Consider the following 15828-nt stretch of genomic DNA (forward strand, 5'->3'; position numbering starts at 1 on the left):
TTTAAAAAATTAGTTTGTTATTAGAAGAAGTTTTTAAATAGAAAATTAAATAAACAAAATTCTGAAAGTTGAAGAGGAACTTATAAGCTGTAATAAACATATTTATTTATCCTTTGAACAAAGAGAGACCTAAAATTTATGAATAGAGAACAAAGAGAGACCTCCTTTTTATTTATGAATAAATAAATAAAACAAAAATATAACCTTCACAACTTGGTTTTCTAAGACTAAAGTAGGTAAGCCACCATTCAAATCTACTCAGCTTTCTGACATCATAACCCTAAAATTTAGTCCCTCTCACCAAAATTTCCAAAATTTCCGTACGGGTGAAAGTGGCGTCGACACAAGATTAGAAAACATGAGTTTTGAAAAAGTTGATTAAAAGGACTATTCAACCCAAAAACCCCTGATTTCTCCTGCACAGTCAAAACAATACCTCCATGCCATTAAAACCCAAGCCAAGCTTCTTTTTACTGCAGTATTTTTTGTAAAAGCTACGCCTTGCAGCTAAAGATGAGGATCGAAAATCTTTAGCACCTGCTGCTTTACAAAGTTTTTTTGGGGGTGTACAGTTGAGCTATTTTGTGGAGCTTGTGGAAAGAAAGGAATAGCCGGGTTTTTAACAACTCCCCTCGTTTTTTTTATTCTTTTTGTAATAGTGTACAAAGTACTGCTTCCCTTGGTGCTTAAACCAGAAGGTTTTCTCTTGTAACTACAATCTTAAGATGCTTATCCGAAACTGGAAAGCGATCCTTCTTTAGTTTTTGTTAGGCAGGGGCCTTCTCATGCCCCTTTAGACTGTTACTTTATCTTTTATCAATTCAATCTCATCCATGTTTCTGATCAAAAAAACAAATAAGGTAAAAAATTTACTAGGTAACTTTTTCTTCTGTGGTTTATTCAGATTTTGAATTTTCTTTGTATTTCTAGTTGTTTATAGTACAGGCATCTTCTTCAAGCTGGGATGGGAGATCATACAAAATTCGTACCGGTTAAAGTCTTCCTTCCAGATCACAACTTGGCATATCGAGGATGGAATTGTTTAGAAGTATTACCTCCAAAGGTTCAATCTTGAACAGAACCAGTTGTACCCAACTGCAACATCCAAATAAGAACATAGATGTAAACACCTCTAAAAAATCGATTTTAGTGAAAAGTAGTGCTCACTTCATAGAAAAGAAGGGAGTAACGTGTTACCAAGACCAAGCATCACCTTAAAAGAATTAATTCTCAAGGCTCAAATGTGGGAACTTCTTGTTGAGAGGCATAAATAGCTTTATACACCATCCTGTCAACAAAACTTCGATACGGATCCTCCTTCCGTTTCTTAATCAAGTATTCTAAACTATGTTCGACTTCAGACTTAACCTCATTATACAATTGGGTTGCCTTTTTCTTGTCCTTCAGGATTTCCTCTCTCCCCTTCGTTACTATTGGCTTGCCAAACAGGTAGTAAAACCGACCAGGTATCTTGGGCAAGAGCAATGGGAAGAAAATATCTTGATTAGCAACCTCTCCTTTATCCACACCCCTGAAATCAGAGTACACTCTATTGATGGAAAACATCCTGAAGGAAAAACTAACCTCGATTTGCTTTCCCAATTCCATTTTTTCAGAAAAGAATGAGAGAATAAGCTGTAAAGCAAAGTCGAAAAATATATTCTTTTTATAGAAAATGGAAATTTCATTCGTAGAATGAAATGTAAAAGGAGATGGACAAGCATAACAGTGCAAAAATAACACAAGTAAATCATACACGATGATGTCAAAGAACAGTTACCTCACTTTTGCAACATTCTGAGTTGTCTCTCTGATGTGATCATTAAGCATGGGAATTTTAATCAGGTCATTATAATCTAAAATCATCTGCAAATATGAAAAAAGACGACAACGATGATGATAACCAGAAAGGGAGTGACAGTGCTAATATTTCTTTTCAAGCACGATAATATAGACAAATTTGCACCATTTTTTGTCTAATGAAACAAGTTTCAAGCTTTCAGCACATCCATTTGCTCAACTCAACCAGAATATTGAATTTGCTCAAGAAACTTCAAATTCTTCCTTCATTTTTTCAAGACAACTCCAATACCACTGTATTGCCCTGCCACCATAAGAATCAGATACGAAAAATACGCACGTCTCTGAATAAGGACCCATTTGGCTCCTTGTTTAGAGGTGAGGGGGTTGGGCTTGAATAACCCAATGTGTTCCATTAACAGTTATACAAACTCAAGTTATTGGGTTTGTTAAATCCAGCTTTCCTAACTCCTCAACTCACAAATTTAGGAAAAACTTGTTAGGAATATTAGCGGGGAAATAGGAAGGATTTCGTTGTTATTTTCTTACTTCTAACCTCTAAGATCAGGATCCATTTAGAACTCCTCAGGCTAGAGAATCCAAATGGCAACCAAGAACTATAAAATCAAAGCATACGGAACCCAACTTACTTGTGCTAGATCATCTTCTCCGACAGCACCAAACGGTAAAATTGTAGCCCCGAAACGAGCAGCCATCCTCACAAATTCTTGTTGATCTGGCCAGAACAACTTATATTCTTCACCCTGTCAAGTTTTTTAAGGAAAGGAAAATAAATAAACATAGGAAACCTTAATCCCAACCATTATATAACAAAGTTACAAATTATGTCATTTAAACTCAACGAAGATGCCACCATGACCTCTCTGTACCATGTAATTCTCTCTTAGAGATAAAGTGATAAAGCATGATGGAAAACTCAACATATGGACCATGCAAAAACTTAAGAACGTGAAAAACTTTAAGTGTAAGCACTCTCTCGCTGCATCAGTTCTCGGGACACTAAACTGCAAACTTTTTATGGTCGTGGATGTTAGGAATTTAAAGTACCTTACGGTGAAAAGCCTCACGTGCACCCCCAGGATAGAGGAGAACATGTGAGTTTTCTGATAACAGTTTGTAAAGATTGCTACCAGTGACAGGGACTGCGCCAAATACTTTCACCCAGTCAAACAATGAAATTTCAGGATATTCAGACTCGAGTTTTCCCAAGAACAACTCTGTATGTGCTATTCCACGAACCACAATATTTTTCTCTCTCATGAATTCTTTAAATAAAGGTAAAAGCTCAAGTCCTAATAAATTGTGCTAACCGACTAACAGCACAGGACCTTCGTCAGGAACTCCAGAAAGACCTTTCACTACGGTTCCATCTCCCAAAGTTGAGAACATTGTAGAACCAGTGAGAAAATCAAAGAATCTGCCACAAACATGATATCATTTAGTATTTTTCTAACTTCAGCCTACAGAAATAAATCTGAGGAGAAAGTTAAATAGGTTGGTTTATGCATAGACGTAACAAAAGCCCAAATATTTATGGAAACTATCACAGTAGCCTAGCCAATTATGTTCTATAACCAGCGTGCTTTATGTGTATTAGAGTCAATCTAAAAGGTTATATAAAACAAGAAGATCTTGTTTATCAACTATTTTATATGCTTATATTCAGCACCTCCAGATTTCCCTAAGCAAATTAAGAAACTCAATAAACTTCAATTAGTTTCATCAGTTTGCATAATAAATAATATGCCCCCTCCAAATATAGGTCATGCGTCTGGAAGCAGGAATCATTGGATGGCATACTAAACAAAAAAGTTTTGCAAGTCTCTTATACTCAACATTTGGAGCCCCTTCTTTTTAATTTTTATTTCTTTGTACAGCTGTTGTGGTGGTGATTCTTTTATGTATTGTCGATGTGCATGCTTTTCATTTTTTTATTGAAAACTTGGTTTCACATTACATAAATGAACAAAAAAGTCAATAAAAGATGTAAATAATAGATACATAAATGTAACTTAACATTTTGTCAATTCCAACAAATACATATTATATCACAAGAGAATTTGATCAAAACACTAGTTGCTGTAAAAATTACCCAGTCACTTGAGTAAAAAAAAAGTTGAACTCTGTTAAACTGGGCGGAAGATAATCCGAAACAGCATCATGCTTTCTTGATCGACGATACTTGAAAGTGCTTTTAATTACTGTCATTAAACCAATACCATCTTCCTGTTACATGATACCATGGTTACAGGTCATTTGATTTTACTTGGAACATGGAAAGGAGAAGAGTGTTACAAGAATGGAGCATATCTCTTTACAACATTCTTTAAACTAAAATAGTTTTGTCCATTTGAATGAGACACAGGAATGCTAAAACACTATAATAAACAAAGCTCATTAAGCGAATAAATTTTTTGTTTGTCCCCATATCCAAAAATGATCGAACCAATAGTATGTTATTTTCCCCCAATAACTTGTAGCTCACTTTTATTGCTCAATAAGGTTGATAAGATAAACTATGACATGATGATTTGTTCTATCCAAACTTGAATAAAATCAAGCTTAAAGTATGCAAAACCTACAATTCTGGAACTCTCATACATACACATTAGATGTTATTCATTATTTTTGTCAAAGTTTTATCCAGACAATATTTACCCTTTCAATTTTCTTGCTTGTGAGTCAGGATGCCAAATAGGAAACAATGGGCAAGGGCCTCTTTAAATAGAAGTTGTGTGATTTGATGGTTTTTGTTGCACCCGGTGCTGGAAAGGATTGGCTCAGGTTCCTTTTCCATCATCTAGTCAAGTCCTTAGGGTTTTGCTCTTCAAAATTTTATTCACTTGTTTCTTCTGACGCTTTACTCATTGTTTGGTTGTTTTTATTATCTTTTCGTTGATTTCTTGCACTCCCTTTGGGAGTTTGTATCCCTTGAACATTTGTATTTCCTTTTCATTATTTTAATGAGAAAATAGTATCACGTTAAAAATATGGAGGTTGGACCTAACAAAAAATATATGGTTCAAACTAGCCCTTATATCTATCGTTTGAAGAGTTAGATTGGGCTTGCAATTTTCATTGCAAAACGGATTGATGATTGGCTCCTTCAAGCCCTATCTGGTGGGAGGTTCAAAAATGCTAAAGGTACTCTATGGGCCTTAGCGGTGGTAGCAGTTTTGTGGAATCTATGGCTGGAAAGAAACCATAGACTTTTTTAGGACTCTTCTTCAGATTTTCGAGTTTTGTGGAGTAATATTCAGCTTACTACTTCTAGGTGGTGCTATAGTTACAACAAATTCTTTTGTAATCACTCCCTTTGTTCTATCCTTCACAATTGGAAGGCGTTTATGTAATAGTTCTTTGTTGGGGAGTGGTTCTCTCTACCCCTTGCTCGTAGGTTCTACTATTTTGTGATTAATACATTCTTTTCGTTTCTTATCAAAAAAAAAAAAAAAAAGATTGGGCTTGCAATTTTAATATTTTTAATATTTAATTTTAAATAACCTTGGGAATCGAGCAGATGCCCCTAGGTATAGAGGAGCAAACAACAAAGCTCCGACTCCAAGTTATTAAAAAATATAAAAAATTAAATAACAATTCTAAAAAAATGTGTCAAAACAAGTTAGTCTACAAGTTCAATAAATTTTATGTTTTTAATTTTATTTCTAAAAAAGTTAACTATTAAACAGAATGTCTTGATGACACCTCATATATGTTGTCAAATAGAGACAAGAGCTTTGACACATTTTTCAAACAAAAAATTTCTTAAAATATGTTGTACGTTTCTTGTTTAGAGATAAATCATCAAGTCAATCACTGATGGCACCTCAGATGTGGATTATTTATTTACCAAGGATTTCAAGAGCTGAAGAAGCAATAAAATAGGAGTACTTCATTCATTTTTGCTATTACAGTTGCTCTTGGAGTATTTGAGGGTAAACGAGAAGACAAGAAAAAAGAAATTGGATATTTGTTGATATGTTGGAGGTGTAGCGTAGCCGTACAAAAGTATAAGGCCAAACTGATAATTACAAAACGGTTTAGAGTCGGACATCCAAAGGGAATAGTTGAACTCAACCACATTATAACCTCTTCCCAAGACCTCTCAACTCCTCAAAAAATTCTACCATTTCTCCCAACCTAAAATAAAAGAGCAAAAGAACACGCATGCCAAAAGATTATGCCCTTACCTCGGAAGGGAGGATTTAGAAGAACCTCCTATATCATAACACAACAATCTCTATTCCGCACCCTAGAAATCCCAAAAGTTGACACAAAACGATTCCATAAAGCCTAAGAATACAGACAACTCCATAGGATATGATCAAGGTCCTCCAACCCATCTTTACACAAACAACACCACTACATGCCCAAAGCAAAAGAGGACTACCTTTGAACATGATCTGAAGTGTTAACTCTTCCATGTAATACTTGTCACACAAAGAATTTAACCCGGATCTTAACCTTCTAAAGATGGGAGAAAGAAGATGAATCAGGAGGGGATGAGGGGATGAAGGGACACATGGGATCTGGAACAAAGAGCTACATGAGAAAGCCCCCAAAGGATGTAGGGTCCATAAACGGATGTCCCTCCTCCCTGGACACAACTGAGAATTACCCAAAAATGAAAGAAGATATACCACTTCTATTGTCTCCCTATTTGACAAAGGACGACAGAAGCTCAGAGAAAAATAAGGAAGAGCCCGAGTAGGCGATGACTAAGGCCTGAATGCGACCTCTTTTCCAAAAGTTAATACAATCGAGGAAAACAAAGCACAAAAAGGCTTATCCCCCACCCAACAATCCTCCCAAAAGTAAATATTTAACCTTCCCCAATATAAAATTTCACAAATTAAGAGGATAAAGGAAAACCCAACGATATAGCATTCCAAGAATTTTTAGAGATGCCCATGCCCATCGACCCCCAACCAAAGCCCACTCAAAAGGGTGCAAACCGTATTAACTCACGATAATCCTATGCCATAAAGCGTCCAGCTCCGTAAAGAAATGCAACAACCACTTAGCCAACAAGGTCTCATTACACAATCTCAGGTTACCAATGCCCAACCCCCTCAACTTCGAAGGCCATGAGACAATGTGGGAACCTCCCCCTTAACCAACTCCTTCCCATAAGAAATCTCTCATGATTTTATCTATATTTTTACTCACCGAGATTGAGATTTTGAACAAGGAAGTAGGTCGCCATTTCCCTCGGGACTTACTGGATGAGAGTCAAACCTCCCTCCCTCTTTAGAGAAAAGTTCCATTTTCCAAATACACTCCTTTTTAAATTCTATGAGTTTAGATTTCTTTGTTGAGAACTAGAGTTTTGCTTTCTTTTAACTTTCTTTTATAGGAGACTGTAGTTTCTTGTCCTTCTCACAAATATGTTTAATAATCATGAAACGTTAGATTCTTAAGAATTGGGGAATATACTGCACTTTTTACAAATGGCTAGCACGAATGAGAAATTTTCTTTTAAACCTTAACAAGAATGCTCCTATATATTTAATGGCTGAAGAAAAGAGTGTAATGATGAAGCTAGTTTAATGTTATCTACCAGAATGATAGTGTTCTCAGACCATATCTTTTACGTACCAATAATAAGGTGTGCCCATTTTCCTTGAAATGGCGAGAGGTACAATTCTGTAATGATCGCTTAAGTCGTTCAGCTTCATCTCTGCTTGGAACCATGTTATCCTTGCCACTGAAAGGCACAAAAAGTTCAAATCAATTATAAGAACATTGGACCAACTTTGAAATAATCAAATTCAGATTATTGAGTAAAATGATTTGACAATTTATTCCAATCCAAAATAAAGCAGAATTAGAACAGAGTCATTTTCGCAGGAAATAGTTCAGGAAAAAGCTGTTGATAGAAACTCCACTTGAGATTGAAAAGTAAAAGACTGGGCCTGAAACTGTATTACAAGAGATCAAAGACAAATACACTGAGTAATAGCTTTTTGAGTGGGCTATTTCTTTCCCATGAAAACTTCCCAAGTTACTGTTTAACTCTACTTTCCTAACGCACTATTTATAACCAACATGTCCTAACAAACGCATTATTTAGGGCCATTTGGTAATGTTCACATTTCTTATTTCTTATTTCCAGTTTTATTAAGAAACCTAAGCATTTGACAACTATTTATATTTCTTGTTTCTCAATTTGAGAAACATTCTCAAAATTATATAGAAATTTTAAAAACACACAAACAAGTTTCTTGTTTCTTGTTCCCATTTCCAATTTGTTCAAAAACATAAATAAAAATATAGTTTTATCATTCTTGAATCCATAGATGTTGGGGACATGCTATCCTATTTTTCTTCATTAAAAAGAAGGAAACGGAAATAAGAAACGGAAACGTTACCAAACGGACCCTTAATGACTAATTTTCCCCTTTATATAATAAAAACAACCATTTGATCCAATGTCTAACAGCATATCATGTTATGTTGGATAAGGTTCAATTAGTTAATCTAATGGATAGTGTGGGAACGTCGAACGATACTAAAAAGTTTCAAAAAACAATGCAATATATTGAGATATTTGTAGTGTTGTATTTAACACACCACTCACACCCATGAACACACACTCAGTTATGGGGAAAAACCTAGCAAGCACAAGTACTTCAGCTGTAACTTCATGGAGACGAGAATTAGCATAAGCTGCAGCTGATTTGAGCAGCTTCAGCTTCCAAAGAAGGGTATCCTTCGGTATAATGCTAGACAACTCCTGAAAATGGAAAAAATAAAAAAAGAATTCAACTCAATCACATTGCTCATGTAAGAAAATAACAGTGCCTAGGGCAAAAGGCAAAATAAGTCAATTTAGATTACCACAAGTAAACCCACCACTGCATTGCCTTATCTCATTGCAATGTGTAAGGTAGTTGATAGAAAAGCACTGCTACAAGGCATGGCTTGAAGTTATAATAAACCAACTTGCACTTTAGGAATATGGATATTGCTAAATATATAATTTAGTCCCAAAAGGTTGTCGCTCAATTTTTTAACAATTTTAGTTCCATCTATTATGTCTTGATTTTTTTCCTCGCCGATCAAGTCCCTAGTATTACTAAATATTAAAAGAAAAATGATGTGTGAGTTCAAAATAAATATTTTTCATGAGGTTTTCAGTTAGGAACATTTTGAATGATTCTTGGGTCAAGTAAGTTACTATGGTAAGGTTATACCAAGTATGTAGGCTTTTTATTTTCTAGGTGGACATATTCATTACATCAAATTAAAATAGACTCATTTAATAAAATATATTTTGACTTTTCATCATAGTACCCATTATCTAAAATATTTGTTGAGAAAATGAAAGTGATAAAAATAACGCGGTAGCAATAATAAAATTCTCAATGTTTGATGAACAACGAGGAAATATGAATGTATGAGAGTAGGATTCAATAGATGAAAAAATTAACTTCTATAATTAAAGTGATACAGGAATGTGGATAAGCAAATGAATACTACAAATGTTGGTGATACAAGAAATGTGGTACAAAATGTGGTGGTACCAAATATGTGGAGGTACAAATATTGTGGTGGTACAAACTTCTCAGGGAAGTTCACCCTTATATAGGTACAATATTTGGACCTATTTAGTAACCAGCCTACAATTTAAAACAACATTAAAAGGCTAGAAACTTATAAGTTATAAAACTGAAATCTAAAAGATAAAAACAGAAAATTAAATTTAATCTTTAAAGAAATAAACTTAAAAATACAAAACTGAAAATTTAAGGAAGAAAAAACCTCAAATGTCAACAATATTTAATCTTTTATTCACATTTTTAACACTGGCACGAGACCCAACAAGTGACTTGATATTAATTGGGAACAAAACGATATTACAAAAGTTTAAACATAAAACCTCTTATTTTGATACCAAGTTAAACTACCACTAGACCCAACTACTTAAGTTGATACGTTACGATAGATTTTATCCTTTATTTATACTCTGACAACAGAACCTATCTCCAAAATCTTAGTTTTTATCTCAGAATGCCCCTGCCATAATGGTCAAGAGCTTTTCTATTTTTAAAATATGATCTACTTTGAAAAGATAGGGAGCAATGGATAGTTATAGAAAAAACAACGTCAGTTAGCAACAGCATACTAGGCAGGAAATTATGGAGAGTGAAAAGAACAATTAGATGGAAAACTAAAATACATGACAGTAAGGGCAAATCAAAAGAAAGAAAGAAGAGGAAAAAAAAAAAAGCAGCCCTTCAGGTAGCGTACATCTTATAAAGTATTATTTAAAATGCACAGTTTACACTGTAACCAGATTCTATGAAAGAAAAACAAGCATCACATGCTACTAACCGAAAGATATGGTAGAAAAGCAGCCAGGTTGAGTGATAATTTTTCTAATTGCTGCATTGGAGGAAGCTTACTTTCAACATCGACTGTTGCCATTTTCACTGGTTCACCTGGTATAGCAGTAGTAATAAACATGGTTTTACATTTTATTCGTAGCTAAAACTACATGAATTGTTTAAGAAATAATAATAAATTTATATCCAAAAGAAAATTCAGGATCCTTACACTGCATCAAACTCAAAAGTGTAAATCTCATTAAAATAATAGTAATAGTAATAGCACGGGAAAGAGGTCTGAAATATTTTCTCAAGAAAAATGTTAGTTATGCAAATGACATGTTTTGTAGGTTATATCTGAAAATAAAACTTGAGGAAGATAAAATTATTAATTAGTAACGTTCCCAAGTAATTCTTTTTTGCATCCAGAAGAAGAAGTTACGCAAAAAGGAGGACATTCATCACCCTCCATCAGTCCATCCCCACCCTCAACCTAAAGAATCATGGTGACACGAAAATTAACAGAGTAAATTACGATATTAGTTTCAACATTTTCATCACACTTCAATGGCACGTTTTGGTTGATGGTGAAAGATAAAGACAAGAAAACTAGGAAGCAAACAGAGTACCCGAAACCATAGATCCTTAAAATTTTATCCTTTTGTCATTCCTTATGCGGAAGGTAGTAAGAAGAAAAGGCAATGAAAGAGTTTCTCGGGGACGGGCTGTGCCTTCCTCCACCATTATAGTACTGTCATCCATTACTATTGATCTCAATACTTGATTAGACCAATGGTGTGCCAGAAGGGGGTCAATCTACAAATTCAATTATAGCCACATTCTTTGAATAAAAATTGCCAATACAGCAACCAACCTTCCACAGGTCCACTTTTACCAATTCTTAGAGGAAATATTTCACCATCATCCTAGACGAGCTAACTTGAATCTGATCTTCAATAAGAGTGGTGGCGGGATGGAAGGAAAACATAGAAAGTGCAGCTAGATTTGCAATTATATGTCTTCTATCCCTAAACGAAGAAACCAGCAATTACTTAGACGCAGCAGTCCACTTACCCATAACAAAGCTAAGTAGATAGAGAACTGTTCCGTGCAGTACATCAGGCATAGCTTTTAACAACGGAACCAAGGGTTGCAATTGAGACCTACAAAAAGCTGTAGCTAATGGAAAGCAAAAAGCTGTCAGAATTACTGAAAAAGAACACGACCAAACAATGCCATGTGATTGCAAGAAGTTAAATTGCAAATATATATTTTTTTTTTATAAGAAACTGCACTTCCATTAAGAGAAATGAAAAATAGATACAAAAACAAGGAGGGCATACAAAAAACAGCCCTGCAAAAGGGAGCCCTCAAAGAAACAGAGTTAAATTGCATATATTAAACCAACCTGGATTCACTAAAATCAGAACAAGGTCAATTTTAGGATTACGAGAAGCAACAGCAAGGGCTAAGCATCCTCCGAATGAGTCCCCCACTATATAAATCGGCTTGTTTGGGGAAGAAGCATGCTCTGACCTGATAGTTACTTCAACAAGCTTCACGAGTCCTTCAGATAACAAAACTCTGCTCCATCAGCAGTATACAGAAACGTCTTGCAATTAATGAACAATAACAGCAATGTAGATCTTACGTAGTTAAATTTTTATGTGCAGCCACAAATCTATATGAATTCCCTAACAACTACAGGAAGTTAGATCAATGGTTCCAATATAGCTATATTCAGTTAGTTACGTCAATGTTGTAGTCAATACTCCAATATCAAAGAATTTACTTTATATCATTATTTTCCAGCTAATAGTCATATTCTTGTGATACATAACTAAGCAGAAATTTCCCGCTCAATTTCTCAGGGAATGGGCGACTGTTGTTTTCACACATCAATTGTCCACCATATTGAGGTAAATAACCAAGTTTTCCCCTCAAACTTGAAACACAGGATCACAAGTGAATATATTGGTTAAACAGCTCTACCATCGCAGTTGTTTCAATTTATCAGGGGAAAGATTGAGTATCGGAAGTTCTCATAAAACTGTATCCAGGTATATATTCCAGCCATTGAGAAAAAGTTTAAACCTTCGAACGGTGTTCGATCTTGAACAGGAATATGTAGGCACCGAACTTCAAAAGCCCTGCATAAAAAAATTGATACTTCAATGAACACTCAATTTACTTGCAACTTAAAGAAGTGTTTCCACTTGAAACATATTTATTATCCTAATGGCTAATACATAAATCAAATATAAAATGATAGAACATCTATCCTACATTGAACAACAGCAAACTTGAAGAATTAAAAGTGAAGCTTATACACGCTGGCACGGACATAAGAAAGCTTATACACAAAAAGTCAAAAAGTGATGCCCAGTTATTTCATATCAGCACGGTCAAGTTAAAGTATCTAATGTGTCTAAGTATTCTTAGTGCATTGGTATCTGACCTGCCATGAACAAGGTCATAATCTTTCTGCTCACAATCCTTAGTTATTAACCCAAGGTAATGCAAAACAATCAAAGCAGTTAAACTAAGCTAAATCCAAACCCATGGAAACCGATTTCTTATGGCACTAGCCACTACGTGATCACAAGCATGGCTCAAATCAATTCAGTTTGTTTCCAAGTAGCAACTATTATGTCCTTGTGCATTTCCATTGCCAGCCATGAAGTTCATGTGATATTAGATTGTTTTCTCAAGATGGAGAGCATGAATACAGAATTAGACTTTGAAAACATACTTGGTTGGATGGAAACACTCCAGCTTTGAATTGTTTTTCCTAGACTGTGTCCCCTTTTATATTTTCCAGTACTCAGGAATCAGGATGCGTTCACTTGTATGACCTCATTTTGAAAGTATTTTAGAGCAAGTCCTTTGGTTCTTGTAATTTATCTTCTTCTTTGATCAATGCTAATTGGGGTCTTTTTGCAGTATTTAGCAGATTGTCTAATCGTCCCCCCTTGGTTCTTTGATGAAATATATCTTATTCCGAGAATTTGACAATTGTAGTGTCCCTTTTTGTTTTATACGAAACTCGATTTTCTTTGAGACCCTGCCGATCTCTTGGGCAAATGAAGTCCACAAACTTATCAGGACCAACCATGTCAAGGGATATGCTTATCACGTTCAGCTTGAAACTCAAATGTCCATACGAGATGGAATGAAAGACTAATATACTCAAGAGCCAGCAACAAATTTCACGGACTATCAATTCAACAGAATGAGAAGTGAATAGCTTACTTCCCAAGAGCTTTATGGTGCATGATGAGGCCACATCCAGTGCCATCCGTTCCTACAGAGTACAGAACCAATATCAAATCCAAAAAAACATATCCCACTTTCAAAGATTAAGCATGCTATTGAGTATTGACACAAATAAACAAACATGTTCATTGATTTTTTTTTTTTTCTTTCCTCTTTGAATATATGAAAAGGGAGCTCAGAGAACTGTATGGATGCATTTTCTGGAGAAGAAAGAACTAGTTACTATAATTTTTTTTTTTTTAACAAGAATAAAACTTTTGATTGATATATGAAAAGGAATCTAATATCTTGAAAGATACAAACTCCAAATGAGTGAGAGAAACATATCAACATTTTGAGAGGTTTAAAATTTTTAGTCTGTTTTTCAAACACAAAACCAGAAAACACCTCAATTTCCCAAGTTATGAACTTGTTAGCTGGCGTGAAATAGTTACCAGGCAAAAACAGAAGAACTGGAGAACCCTTTAATGGAGATCCAGATTCAAGAGGACAAAACCAGCGAGGCGGACCACCATCAGAGTGCTGAGTAAAATCCTTAGCGGCATCAAAGTAATCTTTCACAGTCACAGTCCCATACCCGTCATCCCAAGATGGCTCCAACTTTACAGCAGCATTATCTCTCTTCATGATCTTCTTCTCCGAAGCTTCAGACTTCAACCACCCATTGCCCTTTTCAAATGAAGACCAACTCCCCTCCTTCTCCCCAACCAGAGAAGCTCCATTCACCACAGCTGAAACTGAATCAGCTCCATCTTCACTCCTAACTAGCACTCGCCATGAATTCTTACTGCGTTGAAATGAAGCAAGAAACGGCGACACCCCAACGCTAAAACAAGCTGCCATGGCTTCTGAAAGTAATGAGATAAAGCTAAAAACAGAGCAACTTCAAGATTCAGCACTTCCCAGAATAGCTTATATAAAGCAATCATTCTGATTTCAGAAGGAGAGAGAGAAAATCCCGTAGAACTCTTGAATTAGAACAACCAAACCAACACGTTCTGTGTTGGGCTGAAAACAGAGTGAAACGCGATAAATTCGGTAGCAAAAACGGGTAACTCAAAACAAACCCAGATAGCTCATCCGAAAGTTCAAAATCCCTTTGGAACACGTAGCTCAGAACTGTTCCAAATTAGACAAAAAACAAAAACAAAACAGTACTGTCTGCGATGTTTCAGCGCATTCGTAATTGAGTAATGAGGACCATGTGCGTGATGGCATGAATCATTTTTGTACATAAAACATTAAAATTGAAAAAAGCGAACAGAAAAAGTACCAATAAAGTACAAATTACGAGGGGGGAAAAGGGAAGTGAGTTTGAAGTCAAATAATGGAGGTTTTTTCACCTCACACAGGTCCCCCATTAGCTCTTGCGTAGCTCCTGCCTCACAAACGTGTCAATCCCTTTTTTCTTGACGACGAAGATTCGATAGAGAGAAACTAACTGAGTTTTTCAACATTTATGTATTGATTTTGAAACGGACTTCATGAATTGCGTACTAAGAGTAAGAATGAAAAGAGAAAAAAAAGGTTTTTTTTAGTTGAATTACTCATTATTCTCGATCTGAATATTTATGGTCGCAGATATATGGTTTTGGCAATACAATCGATGAAGTTATACCGCATACACCACTATTGTTACATGAGACAACAATACTAGAGGCAGCAACGAAAATTACAACCAAAAGTTATTTGCAAAAATACAAACATGTTGGGTATCGATAATTATTCACTAAAAACCAAAAATTGAGTCTTTGACAAAGTTTCATGGGAGCAAAGAGCGTACTTTTACTTCATCTCCATCCTCATCACATGCATTGTAGTGTGGTTGTAGTGAGATGGAATCATGAAGGGTTGAAAAGGACAACCAAAACTTATTTGCAAAAATACAAAGGTGTTGGATATAGCAAGTGCTTGGCTAAAGTAGAAAGTGTACTTTTACCTTTTTTTCCCATCCTTTAGATTACATCAACCAATTGTGATTTATTATAGCCAAATAGTTACAACTCAATCGTGAATTACTAAGACGCCTCCAACGAGCTTCATGCATTGTGAGTAGCTCTAGTGACACGATTAATTATAAGAGCGTTGCAACCATATATGACGTTGGCACAAAGTACAATAAGACTAATTGTATAATTTCCATGTTGACGGACTTTTGATCTCGAGCCTCACTCATGTATTTAGTGTCTGATCAAACTACAAAGATCATTTAAATCGAGATAATTTTATTGTGACTCAGTTGGCCTACAATCCTAGTATCTTTTTTGGCCCCACATAGTTAAGTTGCAATTCACCTAATAGCTTTTGATTCACTTGATTGAGTTACAACCCACGTGGTAACTATTGGTCTCACTCGTACTATCCAACGAGATTGATATGGATTCTAATCTCATATGAGTTA

The 15828-nt window shown here is 35.3% G+C and overlaps 1 protein-coding gene across 1 annotated transcript; it reads right to left on the reverse strand.

The window, feature by feature from the left end:
- Window positions 1-868: 868 nt before the first annotated feature.
- On the reverse strand, window positions 869-14872 carry LOC111013033 (phytyl ester synthase 1, chloroplastic). Its single transcript, XM_022287360.2, has 15 exons — window positions 13862-14872; window positions 13404-13455; window positions 12246-12301; window positions 11560-11718; window positions 11226-11330; window positions 10159-10265; window positions 8436-8557; window positions 7420-7528; window positions 3914-4047; window positions 3132-3238; window positions 2869-2963; window positions 2451-2564; window positions 1786-1866; window positions 1214-1635; window positions 869-1095 (listed from the first exon to the last, which is right to left on the reverse strand). The coding sequence occupies exons 1-14, from the start codon at window positions 14268-14270 to the stop codon at window positions 1231-1233; spliced, it is 2055 nt and encodes a 684-aa protein (XP_022143052.1). The 5' UTR covers window positions 14271-14872; the 3' UTR covers window positions 869-1095; window positions 1214-1230.
- Window positions 14873-15828: the final 956 nt, after the last annotated feature.

The sequence above is a fragment of the Momordica charantia genome (assembly GCF_013281855.1).
Source record: "Momordica charantia cultivar OHB3-1 chromosome 8 unlocalized genomic scaffold, Mcharantia_2.0 BLBB01000008.1, whole genome shotgun sequence".
NCBI lineage: Eukaryota > Viridiplantae > Streptophyta > Magnoliopsida > Cucurbitales > Cucurbitaceae > Momordica > Momordica charantia.